This window comes from Barbus barbus (assembly GCF_936440315.1).
Source record: "Barbus barbus genome assembly, chromosome: 15".
NCBI lineage: Eukaryota > Metazoa > Chordata > Actinopteri > Cypriniformes > Cyprinidae > Barbus > Barbus barbus.
This window is the reverse complement of record NC_136743.1, coordinates 19,376,899-19,403,341: the sequence shown is the minus strand read 5'-3', so window position 1 is coordinate 19,403,341 and position 26,443 is coordinate 19,376,899. Positions and strand designations below refer to the sequence as shown.

At 37.1% G+C, this 26,443-nt stretch overlaps 2 protein-coding genes across 2 annotated transcripts in view; both read right to left on the bottom strand.

Annotated features, from left to right (window-relative positions):
* Positions 1-2,386: 2,386 nt before the first annotated feature.
* LOC306881738 (espin-like protein) lies at positions 2,387-14,193 on the bottom strand (the record flags this gene model as incomplete). Its single annotated transcript, XM_079435981.1, has 10 exons — positions 2,387-3,862; positions 3,944-4,117; positions 5,042-5,163; positions 5,331-5,463; positions 5,555-5,656; positions 10,393-10,524; positions 10,645-10,827; positions 10,919-11,105; positions 13,414-13,604; positions 13,900-14,193. 10 exons carry the CDS (start codon positions 14,191-14,193, stop codon positions 2,387-2,389), a joined length of 2,994 nt encoding a protein of 997 aa, XP_079292107.1.
* Positions 14,194-15,417: 1,224 nt separating this feature from the next.
* The window catches only part of kif1ab (kinesin family member 1Ab), a 36,435-nt gene continuing 25,409 nt past the window's right edge, over positions 15,418-26,443 (bottom strand). Inside the window, 15 exon segments of the mRNA XM_079435262.1 lie at positions 15,418-17,869; positions 18,609-18,727; positions 18,844-19,036; positions 19,316-19,429; positions 19,582-19,700; positions 20,008-20,079; positions 22,585-22,770; positions 22,872-23,017; positions 23,112-23,173; positions 23,290-23,423; positions 23,598-23,712; positions 25,138-25,243; positions 25,406-25,490; positions 26,091-26,157; positions 26,284-26,392. Coding sequence (XP_079291388.1) covers positions 17,827-17,869; positions 18,609-18,727; positions 18,844-19,036; positions 19,316-19,429; positions 19,582-19,700; positions 20,008-20,079; positions 22,585-22,770; positions 22,872-23,017; positions 23,112-23,173; positions 23,290-23,423; positions 23,598-23,712; positions 25,138-25,243; positions 25,406-25,490; positions 26,091-26,157; positions 26,284-26,392 — 1,670 coding nt within the window. The 3' untranslated portion in view covers positions 15,418-17,826.

The following is a 26,443-nucleotide window of genomic DNA, read 5'->3' as shown; positions in this document are numbered from 1 at the left end:
GGTATCATCAGCATAGCTGTGATAGGCAATTTGGTTCTTTCTCATTATTTGACTTAGTGGGAGCAAATACAGGCAAAACAAGAGCAGTGCAAGAATTGAGCCTTGTGGGACTCCGCATATCATGGACGTCCACTTAGACTTATGCTCTCCTATACTCACATAATAACCTCTCCCTTCTAAGTATGACCTGAACCATTTGAGTACCATCCCAGAAAGCCCAACCCAGTTTTCCAGTCTCTCTAAAACAGGGTTCCTCAAATCTTACTCTGGAGGTCCAATCTGCTACAGAGTTTAGCTCCAACCCTGATCAAGCTCACCTACCTGTGATTTTCTAATTATCTTGAAGGCTCTGATTAGCATGCTAAGGTGTATTTGATCAGGGTTAGAGCTAAACTCTGCAGGAATGGTCCAGATTTGAGGATCCCTGTTCTAGAAGTATGATCAACAGTGTCAAACGGAGCACTAAGATCTAGTAGTACCAGCACTGATATTTTGCCAGAATCAGAATTAAAGTGCATATCATTTATTATCTTAATGAGCGCTGTCTCTGTGCTGTGATGCGCTCGGATACCAGATTGAAAAGTTGTTCAGCTAATTGAAAACTACATTTTCAATAATCTTGCCTATAAAAGGAAGATTTGATATTGGTCTATAGTTGCTCTATATGGTGTTATCAACATTGCTCTTTTTTAGAAGGGGCCTTTATTGGATGAAAATGGTTGAGCACAGACTGGAAAATTAAGGGAGAGAGATTCACAGTTCAAACCAGCATCCCTTTAAGTACACAATTGGTATGTGTCAGTAAAATATGCAAATAATATCACCAAGCACTATCCAAGCATGCCCTTTTGACCTATTGGACATAAATCTATAAATCATTCTCCTCCAAGCACATTGTGTCCTAGTCTGATGAGATGTTAAATAAGGAGCATTGTTTCAGAGTCCAGGGGGTATTTGATGTTGATTTTTATTTTTTCAGCAAAACAATAAATGACCAAATAAAAACAGAAGCAACATCTTGTGCAACTGAGAATGACATTAAAATGTATCCAAATCAAATTGTAGACTATGTGTCTAATATTAGTGGTGACATTACTGTGTCCTGGAAACTTCAATGCATGTTATATATCCTGACAAGTCTGTTTGACTGCAGACTTCTTCATAATCTACAGCCTGGGGCTAAAAAAACAATAGGCATGAAAACTAGGCTAAGTTTACTAGAGATAACATTGACAATAAAATCACAAAAACATCCCTCAACGTATAAAATAACTTTTATTTAGTCATTTTATATTTCCAAGCAAAACTCTCTAGATATGGGAACACATACAAGTAGAGTCTGTATACTGACAGAAAGAATAAAAGGTATACAATCAGATTAATGTACTTTAAGCATAAATAGTATGTTACTTATATGAAATAGTATTATATAAAACATTAACATTTTGATATGAATAAGATGTGTTTGAAATACTGTTGCTTCCTTAAATGAAAGCAGCTAATCACAGCATATTATAAGAAAATAGAATTTGTTCAAATTTGTGTTTTGTCATCTATTTTGTACCGTTAGAAAGGTAACAGATCTTAAAAATCCACGAAGTAAATGGTTTCTTCAGTTCAGCATTTACTTTGATGTCAAGAAGGATAATGGTGTTTACAGGCTAGTAGATTAGCATTAGCATGCCACAGCAAGAGTCATTTCCTTAGCTCAAGTTAAGGTTTGCTTGTTTGTGTAATGTGTTCAGTATGTGTGTTTAGCACAGTAGAGAAACCAAGCTCCCTGAAGGTGTTATAATATACACAACATTTCCTTCCTGCTATGTATGAAAAGTGATTTGATGGTTTTGTAGATGTGTTATGTTCAGTGTTTTTCTGGTTTGGACTAGTACTACTGCTATATAACAAGTGTAACACTCCATCTTATACATGTTTCATTAGCCCCTCAGGGTGATTTGAATATCCCTGCGTGTCACACACACATTTCACCCACCGACATAGGCTACATGTATATTTATGTACTGAACTCAATGTCGGTTTGTTTCTTGTGCAAAAAAAAAAAAAAAAAAAGTGTAACAGGAAGTTATAAGGGACTGCAATTAAAAAAAAATTTATTTATAAAAGAGAAAGGGCAAGCTTAAAAATTTGTGGAATGCATGGCTGTAAGACACTTTTGGCCAGATTCATTGTTGCTATTTATTTATTTAGGTACATTTTACCTGATGCTGCATTACAAAGCTCTTAATTAACATATGTTATTATGTAACAAACATGTTTTTGTCATTAAATTATCTCTATTCAAAAAGCCTAAAAATTATTTTGCATTCAAAACAATTCTTAATTATATAGTCTTCAGATAAAGATTAAACCATCACTGCATTCAAGAACCTCAAAAATCAAACAACTCTGCTTCTTTCTCTTTCCAGAAGGTGAAACTGCGATCAATATATTTACAAATTTCATCATTACTAAACATTGAGAAATCACTGCTTCCATCTCTGCTGGGATGTCCTCCATCATTTGATACGGTATTCTCGATGATAACCTGTGGCACGGCTTTAGAATTCTTCGCAGATTCCTTAGATATCCCATTTTCTCTTTTCCCAAAGTATTGCATTTTGATGTCCTCAAAACCATCGTTCCACTCACGTCTCCCAGCCTCAATCTCCCTGAGGACAGCCCGGTGGAAGTCTCGGACCATCTCCCAGGGAAAGTTCCCCACGTGGTCAAACACCTCAAAGCATAGCAGGTGCCTCATCTTGCGCTCCTCAGCTGGGAGGTCCTGCTCAAGAATGTGAAAATAGCCAAGCATGAACAAGTCAAGGGTCAAGCTGTCATAAGCAGCAGGAGCGCCGTCCACACGAGGAAGGAACTGCTCAGGCGAGTAGGTCACGTTCTTCCTTTGGAGGCTCCGGATCTGTCGTGATGGGACCCCTGAGGCAATGCGTTTCCAGTTGCCAATCATCTTCTCTATTGCAGTTCTTTGCCTGTAAAGATGATACAGCGATCTGGTTCCTGGCTTGGAGACTGGAGCTGTTATTCCTTCTTCTGTAAGAGTGCCAAGCTCTTGTTTCATCTTGGCTCGCATTGATATTGCATACGCAGATCTTTTCCAGTGACTCAAAAAGAGGACAACGATACGCTCCTTTCGCAAGCAGGTGGTCTCCATCACTTTATTTGCATCTTTGCCTGGTGCCTGTTGGCACTTTATGGCACTGTCATTAATGTGATTTATATCAGTGCTATGAGTTGGCTGCTCCTTACAATTTGTTGATGTAGTCAGTTTTTGCTGCCTTGTGTCTGGTGTGTTATTTAAAAGCCCAGAAAATGGGTAGATGTTTCCTATCTGACCCTCAAAGTTGGACCTCAGATTTCTCACAGAAACTCCTGATTGCTGGATCTCCATTTCCACCTTTTGCCTTCGTCCCCTGATTGAACTTTGCCCACCTGGCTGGTGTGTGAATACCGATGCCAGATCTGTGTTTGGCATCTTACTGATAGCATCCTCACCATTTGTTTCGGAGAGGTTTGTCAGGAGCAGTGACATGCTCTTTACTATATTTGAGATACGATTGTACCACACAGGAAGAGGCAGAGATTCCTCCATGTTTGGGAGCTGCTGGCACTGGGTGTTGACGGTGATGTTAACGATGGGAGCAGGAAGGATGGTCCTGAGTTCCTCCGCCAGTCGAGCAAGCTCTAGTTCATAGGCCTGGCATCGTTTCTGAAGGGAGATAGTTTCAATCTGTCCCTCCAAGTAGACCAGGTCATCTTCAGTAAGCAGTTCTCCAAAGGGGCCCAAAATGACATTGTGGACTCGGGAATACCTCCAACCATCCATCTCGATGTGTGGGTCACTGTTGTCCTGTGTAAGAAAACAATTCTTATTGTAATGTTGTATGACATTATCCAAGGACTTTTATGTTGGAAGGGTTGAGAAGTTTACTTTTCTGCTGTGGATATCTTCATCCTGCATTCGAGCCTGAAGCTTGTGTACCATAACCTGCCTCTTCCATTCAGCAATGGGCCTCCCGTTCTCATCATGAGTTGGGATCAGAGAATCAATGTCAGCAAGATTTGCCTCCAATGCTTCAAGTGGAACAATTCCATTCTGTCCTTTCTGTAAACAGATTCATTCAAAACCCATAGAAATCAATATCGCCATATCATCTCAGTTGCAAATAAACACATTCACTTCAAATCAAAATAAATATCATTGCAAACCTAAATGAAAATGTACCACTCTCACTGAAACACCACCAAAACCCTTTTTTAGGAAGGGCAGGTTAACAACAGTGCCTCAAACAGTGTTAATCTTGTAAATAAAATTACTGATGAAAATGCTAAAATGTTAATTGATGAAGAGTTATTTGATTTCTTATGATTTCAGCATTAACAGAGAGATTTATGAGCTCAGGTTTCACAACAAATTCATTTTTTAATTAATATATAAAATGTTTGATTTAATTTTACACTGTCTTTTTAACTAAAATTATATTTTTGTCTAAAATGTAAAAATAAATGTAAACAAAAAAAAGAATCCAGAGGTAATGCTCCTTTTTCAAATTTATAGTTTTTTTATATGATTGTTGCAACTTTTATTGTATTAATCAGCACTGAATTACATTACTATTGGCAAGGTTTTATTAAAAGGCTGCATAACCTACAACAACCAATCAGTCTATAGACGGGGGATAATAAAAGGATATCGCAAATCTTTCTCACAATTTTGTCAGACAAAATTTATTTATCTCAGTTTATATTTTGAAATTTAGAGTTTTCTCAAAATTGCAAGTTTACTTATCTTGCAATTCAGCCCTTTTCTTGTCATTTTTGAGTTCACATCTCTCGATTCTGACTTTTTTCTTGGAATTCTGGTAGAAATGGGCATCTGGCAGATCAAGTCAATATGATAAATTATGAAGAAACTTGTTTTCTTTGGAATAACGTACACTGATGATATGAGCACAATAAGATCTGAAAGATAATTAGGGTCAGTTGTGATTTGCAGGATGACGTTTTTAATATTGAAGCTAGCACATACATTTATTGTTTGTCCAGTGAAGACCGCTGTGATTCCTGCTTGTCTCATCGACCTCATGGACTTATGGGACAAAACGGTTTCCTCTTCCTCAAGGTGTTTCCTCATGTTGAATGACGTTACAGCTATACATCAAAGACAGAGAAAATTAGTTAACTTAAATATTCAATTTATTTGTATTATGGATGTTGACCTCTTTGTCAGTTAGAAATCTGTAACGGTTACAGTTACAGATAAAAGATCATGTATACTCTCGCCTGAGCCGAACACATGCAGGGTCATGCACTGTCACCTGTAGAGGCCACTTGCATGTGTTGAATGGTTCCAGCTCCAGTTCTCTTTTCCTGTGAGGAGGCCGGTAATGCAGATGAGTTATCCGGGTATGCTGGAGAGGGACGAGGCTGGGGAGGGACTTCATTCACCGGCTGCTGGGAACACCAAAACAGCCAAAGTGATCAAGAACAAGCGTGTCCTGTCACATTTGCTTAATATCAGTTCATAATTAAAAATCATCACCTTGCTATTTTCCATCCTGCCACTATGTCCAAGTTCACAGAACAGGTCAGCTGTGCTAAACAAGGTCCTTTCCTCCTCTATGAGAACAATATCAGCAGACTGCTGAAGTAAAGCAATAAGAGAACACATTGATTTCCTAAATTTAAACTCAATTTCCTTCTAGTAATTGGCGCAAAATACAGGTCTTGAAACACAGTGTACACCCTGATCTGTGAACAGCCCCCAGTGAGGGGAAAAAGTCATGAGAAAAGTGAAACAGGAGTGCAAACTGTTTAGTATAGCAGACCTCCCACTTAGTTAAAGGAAAACTGCCTATAGAGTTCAGTCATCTGATCGGGTGGTTCAAATGACCCTTACCTGCAATTGCAGAGATTGACTTCTCTTATGGCCACTTTTGAACTCTGTTCTTGCTGTCCTATATTTATTTATTTTTTTCAAAGCTGCCTTAAGTTCTTTTTTACATTAATAATAACGTGTGCCATACATTACAACAGCAGAAAATTAGGACATATTGTCATATGTAGACTACTGTACACATGTATTCATACACTACCATTCAAAAGTTTGCGGTTAATAAGATTTTTTTTAAAGAAAGTAGTACTTAATTATTCAGTAAAGATCAAAATGGTCATTTATAGTATTTCAAAATAATTATATTTAAGTATCGTTTTTTTAAAGAATCCTTTAAAATGTATCACAGTTTCAGTAAAAAAAAAATAAGCAGCATTGTTTTCAATACTATAAATAATAAGAAAATCAGCATATATTAGAATAATATTTTAAGTATCATGTGACACGGAAGACTGTAAATTGCCCTCACAGGAAAAAATTACATTTTAAAATATATTAAAATAAAAAATGTGTTTATAATTTGTAATAATGTTTAATGATATAACTGTTTTTGAATCAAATAAACGCAGTCATATAGGGAGCATAAGAGACAGTAGAGTACATCATATATCAGACAACCATAAAACATGTTTGGATCGTATTAGTAGTAGTGTTAGTGTATCAGTAGTGTTACTAACATTTAGTAATGCAAAGATAAAGCATGTGTGCGTTGAGTGTAGCACTAAAGAGCAGCATCACAAAGACGGCTAAGTCTGAACATACTTCTAATACTAAATGAGGCTTCACACACTATCGATTATGCATTATCTGTGTAAAATAAAATGTGTGACATTTAGGGTCTAATTTATTTATTTCAACAAAATTTGATTTAGTTTTCAGAGCTAAACATGATGAATGTGTCAGTCTGTGTGTTTCCATCAATTACTTCATACTTTCTCGCACTGTAATGACAAAATCATTTTAGTCATACTTTTTATATGGTCTTTCATGACAACATTCAATTTGAAACTTGTTTCTTTTTCCATAAGAAAAAAATTATTTTATATATGTTATAGTTTTATATATGTATATAGTTTTACACACCCAGGAGAAACTCTTGAAGCATATGAATCCTCAACCCAAGAAGCCATACACTATACTGTAGTTATTTTGAAGGAATTTCAAAGATCTTTTTCTAGGCAGAGTTTTTTTTTACCAATTTATATGCATATTTAATTAATATATTTCACATCATAAAACAAAGCCATGCAATGCTGCTGTTTTTTTTTTTTCTTTTTTCAGAAAAGTAAAACAACAATGACATTTATGTTTTGTATAAAGTAATCTGAAATAACTTACAGTACACACCTTTTCCAGTTAGGTCTTCTCAAGTCTAACAGCTGAGTGTAATGAGAGCAGCCACAATCACATCAGAGCTCCAGCCATCCAGTGGCCAAACGCTTAAGGATCAGCACACTACAGTGAGGTCTTCATAGTAATGTATGAATAATTAAAGGGTGGGATTAGGTGAACCGTTTGTCTTTACAAGTTTAAAGATCTAAAGGCTGCCACACGTTCCTCACTTTTGTGTTTCTCACATTGAACTAACACTACAGTCACAGAACACTTTGCGGTTCTGAATGTCTTGGACTGTGGTTAGAGAATTACTTCAATTCCACAAAAGCGGTTCACTTAATACGTCAAGCGACCGTGGAGCAAAGAGGTCAACACACATCAGTTACACAGACCATTAGATATACAGCAGAAACAGATCAGGCCACTCTAGCTAAGCATTAGATCACAACAATTCTATTCGTGTACAGATAGTTTATGCAGGCTCTTATATTATATTATATTATACTATATTTAAAGGGATAGTTCACCCAAAAATACAAATTCTGTCATTTATTAATCATTCTGAACCCATAAGACCTTTGTTCATTTTTGGAACACAAATTAAGATTTTTGATGAAATCTGAGAGCTTTCTGAACCTCAGTAAACAGCAACACAACTACAACGATCAAGGCCCAGAAAGTTAGTAAGGACATCGGTAAAATAGTCCTTGTGACATCAGTGGTTCAACTGTAATTTTATGAAACTTCAAGAATACTTTTTGTGCGCAAACTCAATATTCAACTATTTCTTTTATCCATGTCAGTCTTCGAAGTACGAAGATGAATGAAGGTCTTACAGGTTTGGAGCAACATGATAGTGAGTAATTAATGACACAATTGTCATTTTTGGGTGAACTATCTCTTTAAGTGTTATGAATGAATATGATCACATTTTACTTACTCAGGTATGATTCTCTCCCAAATATGTAGATTTTGCTTTTGAATTTGTTAATATTTGAACAGAATTTTCTCCATTTTTAGACAATTTCCTCTATATATATGGTGGGATGGTGGAATAGATCAAGCAGGTTTTATGCGTCTGATCTCACCATTTCTATTAATTTCCAGGCTATATTATATTATATTATATTATAAAACTCTATATTAAAATTGTATTATTAAATATGGAAACAGTTTAATATTACTCAATATGATAGTATGTAAATTTCAGATTTATGAACATTTATGAACGTATTATATATGGTGGAATGTTGGAATAGATAAAGCAATATTATACAAAAATTTTATAATATTTTTATTACATTATCATTTTTTATATTATGCCGAATTAAGCTTTTACAAAGACAGACTTTTAGAGTCAATGTAATGATTTTTGAAAATTGTTCCTTTTTATATTAGCATAACCAGTCTGTTTTGAATTATGTCTGCCTTTTTCTTCATCCAGTTTGTTTGGTAATAATTAAACTAATCTTATGTAATTATTCCCCCTGTAAGCAATAATTATTGTCAAGAACCCCACTGTGCTGCTCACTTTCCTTTAGGGAGACCCATACACTCAAAATAAAACAAACAAACTGGTGAGAACACCACATCGCTTTCTCTCTCGTTGGCTTTGTGATGGATTGACAGAGCATGAGCGACTCCAAACACACTGGAGTAAAATGCCCTCTGACAAACACACTGACTGCGTTTATGGGCCTCTGACATCTGAGACGGAGGATCACATATCGTCCTCGCCCCTGGAGCTCTGGAGCTCGCGCTGAGAGGGGTGTGAGTGATAGCTGATAGGTCCTTCATGCGCCAACCAGACAGTACTAAGTGTCTTGATAATTAGCTTGTGTCCAACCATAACGTTTTAATATGCCATCGTAGTTATGCTATCAAAAGAAAGGCGGACACTTGCATAGTTTCCACTTCATTTATGAACCAATGACGTATCTGATGCCCTTTTGCATTGGAGTGACAGTAGAGGCAGAGCTGAAATATAAGTATTTAGCAAATTATGCATAGCGTATTGGTGTTTCATACAGTATCAGACTTTTTTTCTAATTGTCCCATATGACAGCATTCTCCGGAAGAATAAAGAAACACTAGTCAACACTTTTACTCCCAGAAGATGTGGATCAAATTATTAATGCCTTCATTATTAAGGGATTAGTGGTATCTGTTCAGCCTTCTAAATAGGATGTTCCTGTGAAGAATATCCTGTCCCATATCTGATAAATAATGGAAAGGTTCTGCGGTGTGTGGTTTAATAAATGCACTTTAATATTTGTGCCTTGTCCTCTATTTTGTTGCATGACTCAGCCAATATGAGCTATTATTTCATTAGCTCAAATATATTCATGTAAGAGAAGTAGAATGTTTGCCAGTAGGTGGCAGTAACAGTTTGCTCTCACAAGGTGGAGTCTTACCAAAATCCCCATCATCAGCTGTCAATGTATGCAATATTCAATATTCTTAAAGTACTTAATTGCTATACTTAAGTAGGCTATACTTTTTTAAAATGTGGAAAAACTTTTACTTTCACCCAAGTAGGGTAAATTTGACTTTTAGATGTGTAACACTGACACAGTAACCATAATTTACCTTAAAGGGATAGTTCACCCAAAAATGAACATTTTGTCATTAATTACTCACCCTCATGTCTTTTTTCCCCTTTTCTTTCAATTTTCACACAATTTCACATACTCACTACCTTCTGTTTGGTGAGGGTACACTTTTTTTAATGGTTTTGAAAAATGTCTTACAAAGGCTACACTTATGTGATCAAAAATACAGTAAAAACAGTATATGAAATATTCCAATTTTAAATAGTTATTTTTTCTAGGATAATATATTTTAAAATGTAATTTATTCCTGTGAGGAATAAATTCAGCAGCCATTACTCCAGTTTTCAGTTTCACATGATCCATCAGAAATCATTCTGATTTGGTGCTTAAACATTTCTTATTATCATTTCTTATAATTTCTTATTATAAACCAAAATCTTACTGACCCCCCAAAATTTGAATGTGAGTGTGTATATGGTATATTCAAGAAATTGTATGAAAATGAAGAGAACTGTAAATTAGTGAAAATAAAAACATCTAATTAAAAATGTGCTTTCAGTTAAAGTTAAGTTGTGCTGAAGAAAGTACTGATTATCTTACATGAGCAAGAGCATCACGGAGGAAGTTGGCACAGTCATGATAGCCATTGTATTCTGCCAGATCCACTGAAGTAAACCCATCTGAATCTCTCTCCAGTGGACTGATGTGATTATTCAGCAGCACTCGGCAGCACTGAGGGAAAGAGAGATTATAGCTGTCATGAAAGCATTTCAAACACTACTGTATAACCCTCTTTCATGGTAAGGATTGGTAAGGATTTGTGATTGGAACTAAAGGAACGGTGACAGACACCTCCAGTTCTCCATTCTCCGCTGCATCATGCAGGGGGGTCCCACCCCAGAGGTCTTTCAGGACTTTTGCTCCCATAAGTAAAAGACGCTCCACAATGCGATGGTGGCCCTCACTAGCGGCGAAGTGCAGTGCTGTGGCTCCATCTTTATCCTGACAGGACAGATCCAGATCTGTGAAGGAGGCCTGAAGATCCATATCAGAGAGTTAGATTTAACTAAAATATTCAATAAAACCTGAGAGAAATGACAAAGTGACTGAAGCAGCTGTAACTCACCAACCAGACCACCAGGGCATAGTGTCCCATGTGGGCAGCTGCATGCAACACACTCATGCCATCTTTGGCCTGCACATGGACATTTGCCCTGCAGTCCTTCACCAGGAATTCAACCAAATGTAGATGTCCCTCCTGACAGGCCAAATACAGTGGAGTGGCCCCAGTTCCTGTCTGGCAGTCCACAGACCTACACCAATAATACATTTTAGACTTTGCATCCATAAATTAACAACATAACATACATCCCTTCTCAAACCTACATTAATTATCAAGCCACTTTAAGTTTACAGCTCATTTAAGTGAAGTGTAAGGAATGTTTACATCAGGGGTATTTTCTCGAAGGAGGCAAGGGAGGCAGTTAGTCGTTCTTTTTATTTATTTATTTTTTTACTTTTCTGGGCCTTGACAGTGTTTGGCAGTCAATGGGACAGTCACAAGCCTCCCGGTTTTCATCCAAAATATCTTAAATTGTGTTCCGTTTTCTAAAGAAACACTGTCCAACAGCGACACCAGCAGGTAAAGTTAAAGTGGGAGTCCATGACTGTCTTGCCTCCCCTGAGCCCGTTGAGTTTTAACCATAGGGTTTTAACAGACCCCCTAAAAAGCATGTCGTGAGTTTAGAGAGGGGTAATTGAGAATGAATGGGGAAAAGTCACATGAGAGGAGGCAATGGGGGGGGGGGGGGGTCACGGTGGTCATGTGAGGAGAGAACACTGACACAAAAATCTCAAATTTTGTTTCATTCGTTTTATATAAGTGTTTGCCTTTATTGTTGCTGTGTTTAAAATAAATAAATAAATGAAGCACAAAATAACCATTCTTTTAAACAAGGGACCTTATTTGGTTTAAAACGCAAGTAGACCGTGTTTCAAGAGTTATAATAAAAAAAGAGGACTGGATTAAAACTAGGGGAATTATTTCATATTAAAGCAATTAAAAGCTTCCTATAAATTTATCATGTGAGGCAAATGTTCGCTGAGTTTCGGTTCATTTTTGTGAAGCGCTCCTGTTCAAGACCAAGACAGCAGAAAGTGCCTTATTTACAAAAAAAAAAAAAAAAGCACACTATGCACCATTTTGGAGAGTATCACATACGTAAGAGAGAGTATCACATACGTTTGGAGAGTATCACACCGTATGCGGATACGTATCCACGTACATACGTAAAGCGTAAACTAAGTAAACAGCGTATCTGCATATGGTGCTGCTGACACAGAACAGCATAAATTGTTTACGTGTGTGATACTCTCCAAAATGACACTATAGGGTGACATGGAGGAGACGAATTGTTGAATAAAGTCATTACTTTTGTTTTCTTTGCGCACAAAAGTATTCTCGTAGCTTCGTAAAATTATGGTTGAACCACTGATGTCACATGAATTATTTTAACAATCTCCTTGCTACGTTTCTGAGCCTTGATCGTGTTAGGATCCTTGCTGTCTATGGAGGTTCAGAGAGCTCTCGGAATGCATCAAAAATATCTTGATTTGTGTTTCAAAGATGAACGAAGGTCTTACAGGTTTGGAACGACATGAGGTATAAGCTTTATTACATCATCAAGTAGAAGTGTAGATGTACAGTAAACCCACAGATGGGAACATGTGGCAGGCAAGTGTCTCTTCATGTATTATAGAGGCCAGAGCCCAGATGGCGAGTTTGACGTGTCAGATGACCTTTCCCTAGCCTCCCTGATGAGCAGCAGCTCTCAAGAAATGGCAACATGACTCTAAGCTGCTGTCTTAATGTATACTTGTCTAAGCATGACTCAAGGTGGACTCATGTAAACACACATGACAGTCACATGTGGCACTGGCACATCTAACAGAAGCAACACAGTTCATTTGGACGGTTCATGTAAATGAACTGAAAAAAAAAAAATAATGTACCTTTTTTTATTTATATGCTGCTGATCTTTACTGTGTTCGACTCATTTATATGAAAATATATATATATATTCTATTAGTTAACATTTAGCATTTTTATCTGTTCAAGTTTGATGTTCTCCCTAAATGAGATTCCAAACACCCTCATTATTTTTTGTGTCTTAAAGGATTAATTCAATAATTAAAAATAGAAGTTCTGTCATGACTTATGCCAACTCTGTATGACTATTCAGAAGACGAAAAAAGATATTCTGAAGAAGGTTGGTAACTGAACAGTTACCACTGATTTCCATTGTATTTTTTATCTTGTTTTTTATCTTTAATATCTTCTTTTGTGTTCCACAGAAGAAGTAAGGTCATACAGGTGGGTGAATAAACGATGACAGAATTTTCATTTTAGGGTGAACTATCCCTTTAAATTGCCTAAAAAGTTGTCAGTAATTTGCAGCCAGCCACTTTTTTTAAAAGAGCAGTTCAATACTTGAAATTATGAGTAGCTTCTAACTTGACAAGCTATAGGCTAAAAGTACACTAGTTTTGTGAAATGTACTAAAAGGTGAATGAATAAGTATTTAGCCAATCAGGGATGGCGTAGCTGTCTGTGTGTTTTACCGTGGGGAGCAGGACATGAGCAGTTTGAGGGAAGTGAGATCTCCACTGGCTGCAGCGTAATGAACAGGTCGAGCTCCACAATCCGTCTCTGCCTCTGTGTTTCCTCCCTCAAACAACAGCCACTGTACTGCCTCCGCATGGCCGAACCTGGCAGCCAGGTGCAGGGCCGTCGCTCCCTCGCCATCACGATCCTGTAGGCCAGAGATGGACACGAAGACGAACATCAGCATCCAGTACCCAGTTTGAAAGCTTCTGAATTATGGGCATAGTAAGTAGTACATCACAATGACCTTTCAATATACTGATACTCTATTATACCATCAGTGATATTAATAAAAGAGGTGCTTCTTCACTCACATTGTACATCCATCATCAATGACCTGTGTAATTGACAGTAAAGGAAACTGACACAGCAGCCCATCCTCAAGAGCACCATCAATCCAGCTGTCAAAATTCATTTATCTCTCGATATATCATGGCACTCACCTCAATCCCACACTTCTTCTGTCTCAACAGCCACTGCAGCTCCCGCACGTGCCCGGTGGCAACAGCATCATGGGCGGCCGTGGCACCATTCTTCGTTCGAGTGTGGCAAGGGAAACACCCTTCGTTCACCAGAAAATCTAGGCAGTTCAGTTGCCCGCAGCGGGCGGCATGGTGGATGGGAGAAGCTCCCTGGGCATCTGTGATGGTCGGACTGAGACATCCGGACTCATGCAGGGCCCTCAGAGCCTCCACATCCCCGTCACGAGCGGCCTGAATGGCCCTGTGGAGCACCATGCTAGACCTCGGCCAGTCAGAACAGAAGTGGCAGGGGTCCTTGGGCTGTACCCAACTATCTCTCTTGGCCCTCGCTCCCTCACTAAAATGATACCTGAGCTTGCTGACAGATGTCCATGGGAGAGATGAAGGGGGTATATAAGCACTGAGCCAGAAATGTAACTGGAGCCCTCATGTGAAAACATACATCTGCTTATTCCCTGATACAATAACAATGTATTACTTTGAAAAGTTAGAAAGATCGTAAGTGAACAAGGAAGCTGGAAGTAATTTTTGAATAAATTGCTTATTTTTTTTTATCCTTAAATGATGCAAGTGAGCATATTTTAAACATATTTTTTAAGATCATATATTTAGAATAGATCATTTAGGTTAGAGATGCCAAAGCCAGGGCTTGTGAATCATTTTTTAATCGGTTCATTTACACGAATCATCGTGTAAATGAACCAATTGTGTAGTTGCAGATGTAGTGTAGTTGCAGATGAATCAATTTATTATAGAATCAATCAGACTTTCCTTTTACGTTGTATATGAGAGAAGGCTGTTTAGGATGAGCTGATTAATAGAATTTGCATAGCACACAACTATTAAATAACCCTTTTTCTTTGGAAGCTTATTTGACACACAAAAAAGTAATGCTTTGGTAAATCACAATTATGAGATAGTTTTTTTTGTTGTTTTTTTTAAGTTGAGATTACTAAACTATAATTAGATGTGTAAAAAGAGCCCTCATGTGATAATATACATCTGCTTATATTCCCAGATACTACATTACTTTGAAAAGTTAGAAAGGCCATTAGTGATCAAGGAAGCAGGTAGTAATTTTTTACTTAAATGCTTATTTTTTGTCCAGATTTATGCAAGAATGATTCATATCTTAAATTACTTTATCATTTAAATCAGAGATGCCAAAACTGGATGTTCTCTCAAGACATTTTCTCATTGGAACCTTGCTAGGAAAACACCATGTAGGAGGCTTGAATACAAATATTCTATTACAACATATTTTAAATTAGATCACTTAGATCAGAGTTAACCAAACTAGGGTCTGTGAGCCAAAGTTGGCCTGTGATGATTTTTTATATTTATACTGTAATAGAGATGTAATGCAGCATTTACTGTACATGCAGCCCATGGCCCTAAATCTAATTTGTGGCCCTAATTTTGGCCATATTAAAAAGTTGGGGCACCTCTGACTTAAAAAAAATAAATCCAGACTCGAGCAACGTTGCGCATATTTCACATTTATTTCACATCTGACAAAGTGTTAAGTGTCCACAGACATTAGAAGACACAGGTCCAACACTCAAAGAACTTGAGCACTGAGTACACTACAGCCCATTCATTATGGTATAAAGTGGTTACAGCCGTGTGCTATACCACACTTGGGTTTATATACAGAGCAAATCAACAGAAATATTGAAGCAATTACAGTAGGTACACTTAGTTTATATTGAGTTCCTTCTTTTTTTAATTTGGAATATTTGGATGGATGAAACATGTTTATTTGAAATGATGCTCGGAAAGACGTGGTAACACAAAGGATCGATTGAGAGTGAAAGAGAGAAAAAGAGACACATTGTCAACTACAAACCTTAAAAATCTTGTTTATCTGCAATATATATGTATGTTGACAAAGTCTTGTTGAATGCTTTGTTTTCAGGGCACCGTGTCAATGCGAACACCACATGCTCATAGTCGATTGTGATCCTTCAATTCGGTAAAATAATACGACTGAATCTATTATCTTTATGTAAATGCTACTCTTATACTGTACGGAGGTAAATGACATTCGTTTGATACATTTCATTTCAAAGCTGAATAAATATGTACAGCATGCTATCATATACATAGCATTATCACAGACAGGAATGGATAAAAATGTCAGGGCACTGGGAGGTACTGTATGACTGTCAACATTGTCCAAAACCTAAACATCTGTCTCTAATTTACATTTCAGATCCATATTTCACGTAAGAGTCTATCAAGGTATACTTATACTGCAGAGTATGAAGAAACCATTTTGAGAGGTAAAGACCAGAACTGCTGAAATCTCTCGGCTACATTCACAAATAGATGTTGCTTCTACATTGTGCTCTTTGGGTTGGCTGGCCCATGGCACAAATCGTCAATCCTCTTTCATGATATCTGTAACAGCAACATGAGCAACATGCTAAATGGCTGACTAACCAATAGCATGAGCTTAAACCAAGGCAAACGAGAGATTCATACACAGCCTCAGGTAACACCTCTAAGATGTAACTGTCATGACAGTTTACTATACTTAGTATACACTGTCTTCCTAGTTTCAAGGCAAAGGGTGGAGCAAAAACCAGGTGTATGTGTATTTGCTTATTAGAGCTAATACATCTCACAAAATAATGAACCATTTAGCTAAGCTAAATAAAAACTACTATATTGGTTTGGTAAAAGCCATCAGGCTTTGTTATATATTGGAACACTAAAACTGGATCTTCTCTTACAAGACTTGTTCTTATTACTGCTTCACTAGGAAACACTGAGTAAGAGGTCTGAATACAGAAATCCAATGTATTATAACATGTAAGGCTAGGATGAGCTGAACATTGCAGTTACAAATGAGGAACGACGATGCAATTAAGCTACAGAAACTTCCTGCATAATGTCATTTCAAATATGTGATTTAACAGAATCTAATGTGCTCTGATGTATTTGCGTTCAGTGTATCAGTATCAGGTCATTTAGCATCACGGCTCTCCAATTTTGTGCGCAAAAAATGAAAAGTTGTAAATAAAGAAAGATTAAAGAAGCTGATTCTCGTAGCAGCAGAGCTCTTGTGCAAATGAACCTGGTAAATAAAGCTCATTATCAAAAGTCCAAGGTGAAAAATTTGTAGTAATTTCGTAGCACACTACAAGGACCAGCTGATCTGTAAATTTCATAGCACACTACAAATAGTGACCTCTTAATAAATTATGTTTATAAAACATACAATGCTTAATAAATAAGTAAACGTAAAGATGTAATGTAAAAAAATTACAGATGAAAATAAAAACACAAAATAAACTTCTGTATGGTAGACGTTTTGTACTTTTCCAATGCTGATTTTTGTCAAAATAACGGACATTTACCTCTTTTTTAGTCTAAAATCCATTGCAATCTTCTGTCGTCCACTGCATAAAAGGTGACCTCGAAATAAGCTCTGCATCCCTTCATAAAGCACAATGATCGTGACAGATCAAAATCAAGAGGCAACTACTGAAGCCCAGGTAAAAGCACTTGACATCTACTCTGCAGAAGCACATACACAAACAGAACGTTGAGTTGCATTTACAAATGAACTATGAGTAGGGCCGTGTCTAAGATGCTGTTTTGCCATTCTAGCTTTGTTAGCGGGAAGTGCTGAATATATTTCAATGTTGTAAATTTACACTAAATATGGCCCGACACACACACATAAACACATCTCTGTGAAGGCAGGCCCACAGTCTATGGTTGGCATGGACAGACTGAGAGGGGAATGCTGGGACGGGCAGGCAAGAGGCAGCTGTGATGACATGGGGATAGGGCACTTATGATCACATGACCTAATTACATCACAACGGCCTGTTAGCTAGTTATCTGTTTGTAGTTTCAGCCAGAGAAAAAACGCTTTCACATCCTCATCTGTCCTGATTTTCTCCTGGAAAGCTTAGACCTGTGGGTAGAGAGAGAGATTAGGAGAAATTCAGCAATATCGTTGATCATGGCCAGTTACAGCTGTGGTTCTCAACTGCTGAGCTGCAACCCAAAAACTGGTCCAGAGTCTGTCTTGACATCAAAGATGGTCTAATCTAACTACTGGTAGAATTAGGCAGATGCCAACACAAGAGTGTTATTTGAGTATTATTTAGATACTATTACATATTTATTATTTTGAATCAGCTTTTATTTTTATATTTTCACTTCAATTTTAGTTCTTTTAAAATATGTGATATAACCTAAATAAAATCTCCCTCATCCAGTGGTGAAAATGTGCTGATGTATTTGCGTTCAGTGTATCAATAAGAGGTCATTTAGCATCACTGCTCTCCAATTTATTTATTTTTTGGGGAGAGAGAAATGTTATAAACAATGAAACTTTAAGAAAGCTGATTCTCTTAGCAGTGGAGCTGTTGTGTCATGAACCAAAATGAACCTTATAGCTCAGAGCTTTTTTATTTTTCTAATATTTATATTTTATTTCAGCTTTCATTTAATTTATTTTTAATTATTTTAACAAAATATATGTTAGCTAACAATAACAAAACTAGTGTTCAACAGACAGGTTGCGTGCAATGTGATAAAATAAAATATAAAAACAAATTAAAAGAAATTGGCTAGTTTGTTGCAACTGCAGTTTTTGTGTAGTGAAATACTGCAATAATGTTTAATAATAATAATTTTATTTTAAATACCTGATAGTTCCTGCCAGAAGTGGGTTGAATGCGTACAGCCAGTCATGCATTTCTTTGTCATTGGCTGTTTGGAGGAGAATGTTGCGATGCTCAGTGCGCACTGCAAAAGTGTTAGGAACCTGGAAACCAAACATCAGATGGGTTAACGAAATCAGTGGACAACTATTGCTAGGAGAACTCTTTCCTCAGTAACCATGTGTATGTCATTGGACAAGGTATAAATAAATGGACTCACCCTCAGCATGGCCTGCTGATCTTCACTGTACTCCACCTGAGCAGAGGACAGGTTGATGACGGCTCTCTCCACGCAGTCTCTCTCACTGCGGTACAGGTAGACATATGGCCGCCGCACCACAATGTACCGCTTCACCCAGCCATTGGTGTGTGGCTCGAGAAAGTGTAGATAGCCTTTCTTTGACACAATGGGGCTGTAGTCAGGAAAATAATAGTATGTACCGTATTATTTAAAGGGTAATCAATAACAGGATACATAAGGATGTTTAATGTTTTAAAGACAGGAGATTTTCAAAAGTGGTCTTGAATGTTATACTGACACCTAGTGGTGCGGATGCAATGTTATACAAAACATTCTATCAAATACACCAAAAAGTCTGTTTTTTGCAGCCCGCCTACACAAAGCTTTAGTGTACTTTTAAAGTCAAAATTGAGTTGAGGCGGTAAATTTCCGGGACAGTTTGGGATGCTACCTAACACGAATCTCCTGGATGTTCGGGATGAAGGTGCAGTTCCTGGGTTTTCTCTCTATAGGGCTGAAGGGGTCGAAATCAGGGCTAGAGGCACCAGAGTTTGCTTCAGCACCTCTGTAAAATCACATAGAACATGAAAGTCCTGTTAGTTGTAAAGTATTTGAGGTGTTCTGAGACTGAACACACCGTATAGGCTGATTCTAGAGAACTAGTATTATATTATCATACTAACAGGAACTTTTGTGTTTTGTTGAAAATTCACTGACCTGAGGTCTGGACTGCCATAGTGACCATCCACCAGTGACGGGCAGGTGGAGGAGGGTGTTAAAGTGCTCAGAGGGGAAGAAGAACTGTCTCTTAAAAGCGATGCAGACATCTCTGACAGCTAAAAAAAAAAAGAAGACCACCACTAGATGATAAAGCTGGCAACACATTAAAGGTGTTTCAATCATTATATTCCAGAAAATGCCATGCTTACCCTTAAAGCATCTATTACACTAATCATGCTGCTCTACTCTAAATGAGTGAATGAGAGAAGTGAAGTGAATTTTTAAAATGCCTTTTTAAATGGCTAAAAGAAAAGACTGCTAAATATGACAAGAAGAAAGAGAGAGCGAGAGAGAGATATCTGGTCTGCATGGGCAAGAGAACGAGGCAAGGTCTGGATGGACACTAGGGCAGTAAAGGCTCACCTTGCTCTCACTGAGACTGCTGCTCACCTGGCTGTGCTGCCTGTTGAAGGTGTGCATGAGCAGTCGCACACACTGAAAAGAGAAAAAACAAGAAAATGGAATAAAATACATAAAGTAACAACATAAGACGCTTTAGCATTTCAGAGTGGCGGTTTTCAATTTAATACAAGAGCAGTTAACAGTAATAAAAATGTATGACAATCTCACCAGGGCCAAATTTTAAACAACATGATTTGAGAAACTGAATGTGTCTCTATTAGCTTCACACAGAATTTCAAATAATATATTGCAACGTTTCTTTTTTTCTATTGAAATGATACGGTCTTATTTTTATTTTTTATTATTGTTGGCATAGCAAACTATTCATTAAGGTATCTGAATATTTTTTCGAATGGAGTTTATTGTAAGTAAAAAATTTAATAAGAAAGCATAATAGGTCTAAATATTGAGCCTTGTGGTACTCCTTAACAAAACGGCAAATTCTTATTCATTATAACTACTTGAAAAGCAACTGTGTATAAAAAAAAAACAATAAAAATAAAAAAAAACTTAGAATATATCTTGAATTAATTTTAGTTTGCCTACCCAATTGGCTTTTCCTTTCTTTCTTTTTTTTTGAACAAAATTTGATTTATACATATTTATGCATTAAGTATAAATTAAAATTAATAAAATTATTAAAGATATCTTATCTGAAAACAAGTACATTTATCTTATTTTTACACTGTGTCTGTATCGGAAGCGACAGCGCAGCGCGCCGCAACAAGTAAAGTCTGTATACACTGGACGCGACAAAGCGACCGTTAAAAATCCTTTGAACATTTTGTCAGTACGTCATAAATAGAACGCAGCATCAGTTTACTGTCGGGGATTTGTCGTTTCGCACAGCGCTGCATCCAGTATAGACAGCATATTACGTTCTATTGTATTTTGTCACATTGCGCCACACTGCTCGTGTCCAGTGTAGACACTGTGTTACTGAAAACAATACTAATTAAGATTTTTGCAGATTTGTTTTTGAGCAATATATATATATATATATATATATATATATATATATATATATATATATATATACACATATACACACACACTCACCGGTACGAAAGTTCTAAGCGGTCATGCATTATTATAATTTGTCTGTCTTGTTTTCTCGTGATCTCGACATAACGAAAGTTGTTTTGTCGTTATCATGACTTAATTTTCTGTGTATTTGGCATGAGAAAATGCTATAGAAGCAGCATCATCGCAGCATCATGGATGATCGTATTCGCTTTTACTTTGATCAGGGACTCACTCAAACTGAAATAGCTCTGTGTCTGTCAGTGAGGCTGTCGGGTCTGCAACTTTATCGTCGAAGACAATATAGCGACCCTGATTTTCTCACGATAGCTACAATTACGTCGTGAGAAAATGGTTTTTACGTTGAGATCAACAACTTTCGTTATGTCGAGATAACGAGAAAATTAAGTCGTGATAACGACAAAACAACTTTCGTTTTTATGTCACGAGAAAACAAGACAGAAAAATTATAATAATGCATGGCCGCTTAGAACTTCCGTACACCGGACACTTTATTAGGTACACCTGTTCAATTGCTTAGTAACATAAATTGCTAATCAGCCAATCACATGGCAGCAACTCAATGCATTTATTCATCTAGATGTGGTGAAGACGACTTGCTGAATTTCAAACCGAGCATCAGAATGGGGAAGAAAGGGGATTTAAGTGACTTTGAACGTGGAATGTTTGTTGGTGCCAGACGGGCTGGTCTGAGTATTTCAAAAACTGCTGATCTACTGGGATTTTCATGCACAACCGTCTCTAGGGTTTACAAAGAATGGTCCGAAAAAGAGAAAATATCCAGTGAGCGGCAGTTGTGTGGACGAAAATACCTTGTTGATGTCAGAGGTCAGAGGAGAATGGGCAGACTGGTTAGAGATGATAGAAAGGCAACAGTAACTCAAATAACCACTCGTTACAACAAAGGTGTGCAGAATAGCATCTCTGAACGCACAACACATCGAACCCTGAAGCAGATGGACTATAGCAGCAGAAGACCACACCAGGGTGCCGCTCCTGTCAGCTAAGAACAGGAAACGGAGGCCACAATTCGCACAGGCTCACCAAAATTGGACAATAGAAGATTGGAAAAACGTTGCTTGGTCTGATGAGTCTTGATTTCTGCTGCGACATTCAGATGGTAGGGTCAGAATTTGACGTAAAGAACATGAAAGCATGGATCCATCCTGCCTTGTCTCAATGGTTCAGGCTGGTAGGGGTGGTGGTGGTGTAATGGTGTGGGGGATCATTTTAACACTTTGGGCCCCTTAGTACCAATTGAGCATCGTTTAAACGCCACAGCCTACCTGAGTTTTGTTGCTGACCATGTCCATCCCTTTATGACTACAGTGTACCCATCTTCTGATACCCATCTTTTATACTAATATATATATATATATATATATATATATATATATATAAAAAGTTTTATATGTTTTGTCAAACTGGACTTGGTGGGAATAGGCTATAGGCTATCATTGTCATGTTGTGTGGATATAAAGCGGCAACATTCACCTTGGCAGCCAGCTCCCTCTGCCTCTCGTTGGGACTGTCCAGACCCAGACTGATTACTGGGTTGATCATGGGGCTGGAGGCCTTAGGTGAGTCCATCAGGTCTTTGCCACAGAAAAAGTCCTGTCCCAGCAGCAGAGATGCTTCCAGCTTCTCTCTCAGCAGAAGGTAATGCCTCGTCTTCTCCACCTGTAAGCAAACACCTCACAATCATTTACTTGACTGAAGACAAAAATCAGATTATAGCCAAAAATAAAAGCCCTTAAACATTGAGATGGACCCTATTTTACCTCTTGTAGAAGGCTAAGTTTCTCCAGCTCCCACTGGTGGTCTAGGATGAGGCTGTCACTGCGGGGCCTCCAACCTGCAAGGTTCTCCTCTCCACGCACATACGCCACTGAGGTGTCCAGGACCCGTCTGCGCCTCCTTTGCATACCTGCGCCATCACGGCAAAACAACAAAATGATTCAATATGCATATTTATGTGATAAAGATAATTTGTACATTTGAATTTGTACATGATAACTTACCAGGACTTCCAATGTCAGCCAAATGGCAAAGGCTTAATTCATACACTCCAGTCACACGGTTACTGAGACACAGAAGACAAACCAATTACAATAATAGTCCAAGTGATATAAGATATCAAGTCCTGAGCATTAAAGATTAGAAATAGTGCATTGATTAACTCAAAATCAATTTATTCACCTCTCAGAGGGCCTAAAGCCACCAGTGCTGAAAAGGTTTCGAATGCAGCGTGACGCAGGAAGTTTAGCATCTCTTGAGTAGAACACCATGCAAAAGTCCTTAGTGATGACAGTGGGCTGAGTGCAGTTCTCCATCTAAACATTACAGCAGCAAGTTAGTGGAACATCATATAATCAAATTCAAAGCTAAACTTCTGTCGCTTGAATTTACTGTTACTTGGTTTATACTGCTTCTGATTAGTTCCAGTATCTCCCACATTATGAAAATGTCATAATCTGATCAGTTTAGTATGAAAGGGTCTTTCTCACCTCAAGATAGGCAGAGAGGGTGATGTAAATTTTCTCTCCATATGGAGTGACACGATTCAGCAAGAGGGAGTTGTGCATGGAGCTGTCCCATGCAGCCTCAAAGCGGTAAAATGTCCTGAAAAGTTGCAAACAGCTTTGAGAATTATATCACTGCTTATAGTTTTCCTTTATTTGTACAAGGTGGGTTGTAAGGTGGGTTACAACAACGACAACAACAGCAAAAAATTAATTAATTTTAAAAAAATCTGTATGCTTACGAAAAAACATACCTATGGTCAATTCCCAATGACACTCTGACAGGACACAATAAAGAAACTACCATGTTAGTGAATAAAAACTCACTAATTTTAATTATGTCATTAAATAATTAGAATATAATTATATCTATATACATCAATGTGATGTAGTTATGAGGTTTTAGTGTTGTTAGCACACATTTTAATTGATATTAAGAGTAACTGATTAATATATATTAATTAATTGACATTATATACATAACATGTGACCCTGGACCACAAAACCAGTCATAAGTGTCAATTTTTCGAAATTGAGATTTATACATAATCTGAAATCTGAATAAATAAACTTTCCATTAATGTATGGTTTGTTGGGATAGAACAATATTTGGCTGAGATACAACTATTTGAAAATCTGGAATCTGAGGGTGCAAAAAAAATCTTAATACTGAGAAAATTGCCTTTAAAGTTGTCCAAATGAAGTTCTTAGCAAGGCATATTACTAATCAAAAATTAAGTTAATATATTTACGTTAGGAAATTTACAAAATATCTTCATGGAACATGATCTTTTCTTAATATCCTAATGATTTTTGTCATAAAAGAAAAATTGATAATTTTGACCCGTACAATGTATTTTTGGCTATTGCTACAAATATACGAAGAAGATAAGAAGATGGTGTGCGTTGAAAGACGATGAACATGTATCAAAGACAACCAGAGATATTGTCAAAAGCATTAAATATTGTCATTATTAAGAGTATGGCATTTCCAATTAATGTAGGCCTGTTACATTCTGGCTATTATTATTAGGTTGCTTTTATTATTAAATAAATATTACAATTAATTTGCTCCACCAGTAATTTCATAGCGCATCACCGCATAATTGACGTGCTGTGAGGATAATATAAGATTAGGCTATTAGCTTAGGCTACCCCTCATTGAAAATGTTTTAAAAATGTCTTTTAAAACAGGTCTATTATAGCCTACAATGAATTGTAGGCCTATAGCCTAAATAAAATTGTTAACACGTCAGTCTTCAATTAAACTTGCAAACGCAGACTTTTGACCCATACAATGTATTGTTGGCTATTGCTACAAATACACCCGTGTGACTTGTAACTGGTTTTGTGGTCCAGGGTCACAAATAATCTGAATATGTAATTCATGCAAATACTTTGTTATTGCTAACATTGCTGTTTTATTATGACACAGTACTGACTGTAGTCATATTGCAAATAGCAAAAACAGCTTTTAAAAGCATTGTGTTATTGAGAGGTACTGGAGGAAGGATCAGTGGTGTACCTGTCATCATAAGATGGCCGTATGTAGCCTGAAGACAGGATGTTGAGGGACAGGATGTTGGGGTCGATGATAGTTTCATCCGCCTCGGGTGTGTTACGGATACGCCCTAAAAAAGAACAGAAGAAATGCTGAGTCATCTGAAACTCTGCCTGAGCATTTGCCATAACATCTCCATTTGTCCTCTATGCCAGTTAGCACTTAATGTGATGGAAGCCAGAGATTCTGATAAATTATTTTTGAGAGAAAAAAAAATAAAAATAGCACTAACCTATGACGAGCTCTTTAACCTCCTTCCACTCAATATCATTGCCAGTTTCATGGGCAATAGTCACTGTAATTCTTCTTTGGATGCCCTGCAGAAAATATTTCAAAAGGTGAAAATCCAAAAACCTCATTTTCAATTTCAATTACATTTTTTACACTAAAGTTTAAATTTTGGGGTTTGTAAAAACCTTTTTTTCACAGAAATTAATACCTTTATTAAGAAAGGAAATATTAAAGTAATCAAAAGTGACAGTAAAGATATTTATAATGTTACAAACTATTTTAAATAAATTTATCAAAGAATCCTGCCAAAATGTATCACGGTTTCCACAAAATATTAAGCAACACCACGTTTGTTTTTTTGCATTGATAATGACATGTTTCTTGAGCACCAAATGAGCATATTAGAATGATTTCTGAAGTATTATGTGACACAGAAGACAGGAGTAATGGCTTTTTTAAATTCAGCTTTGCCATAACAGGAAAAAATACATTTTAAAATGTACAAAAATAGAAAACAAATATTATTGTAATAATGTTCACAGTTTAAATGCTTATACTTTATACATTTTTATCAAATAAATGAGCATTAAAAGACATTTCAAAAACATTAATAAATCATAAAAATAAAGCAACCCCCAACTTTTATCATTTAATGGGTTGATAGGGACAGATGGATTCATGTTTACCTGGTGCAACAGGAATGTACCGTGGCAGGGCATTCCACCCCTGTGATCAACAACAGCTGGGATGTAGCTAAAAAAGTACACAAACAGGTACAAGGGTTACATTATATATGAATGACCTACTACCATACATACAGGCTTCAATGAGTAACTTACTAGGAACTGATATACCACAATGTGTTTATCAGATACTCACTCTCCGTTGGCCTCCAGCTCACAGATCTCAAAGAATGCCATAAGATCATATTTGCAGTGACAGGGGCCAGCGGTTGAGCGTGTCAGCATATTCAGTTTAGTGGCGGGCACTGGGGGGAGACAGAGTTCAGACACGGACAGACCACAAGCACTGTATGTAC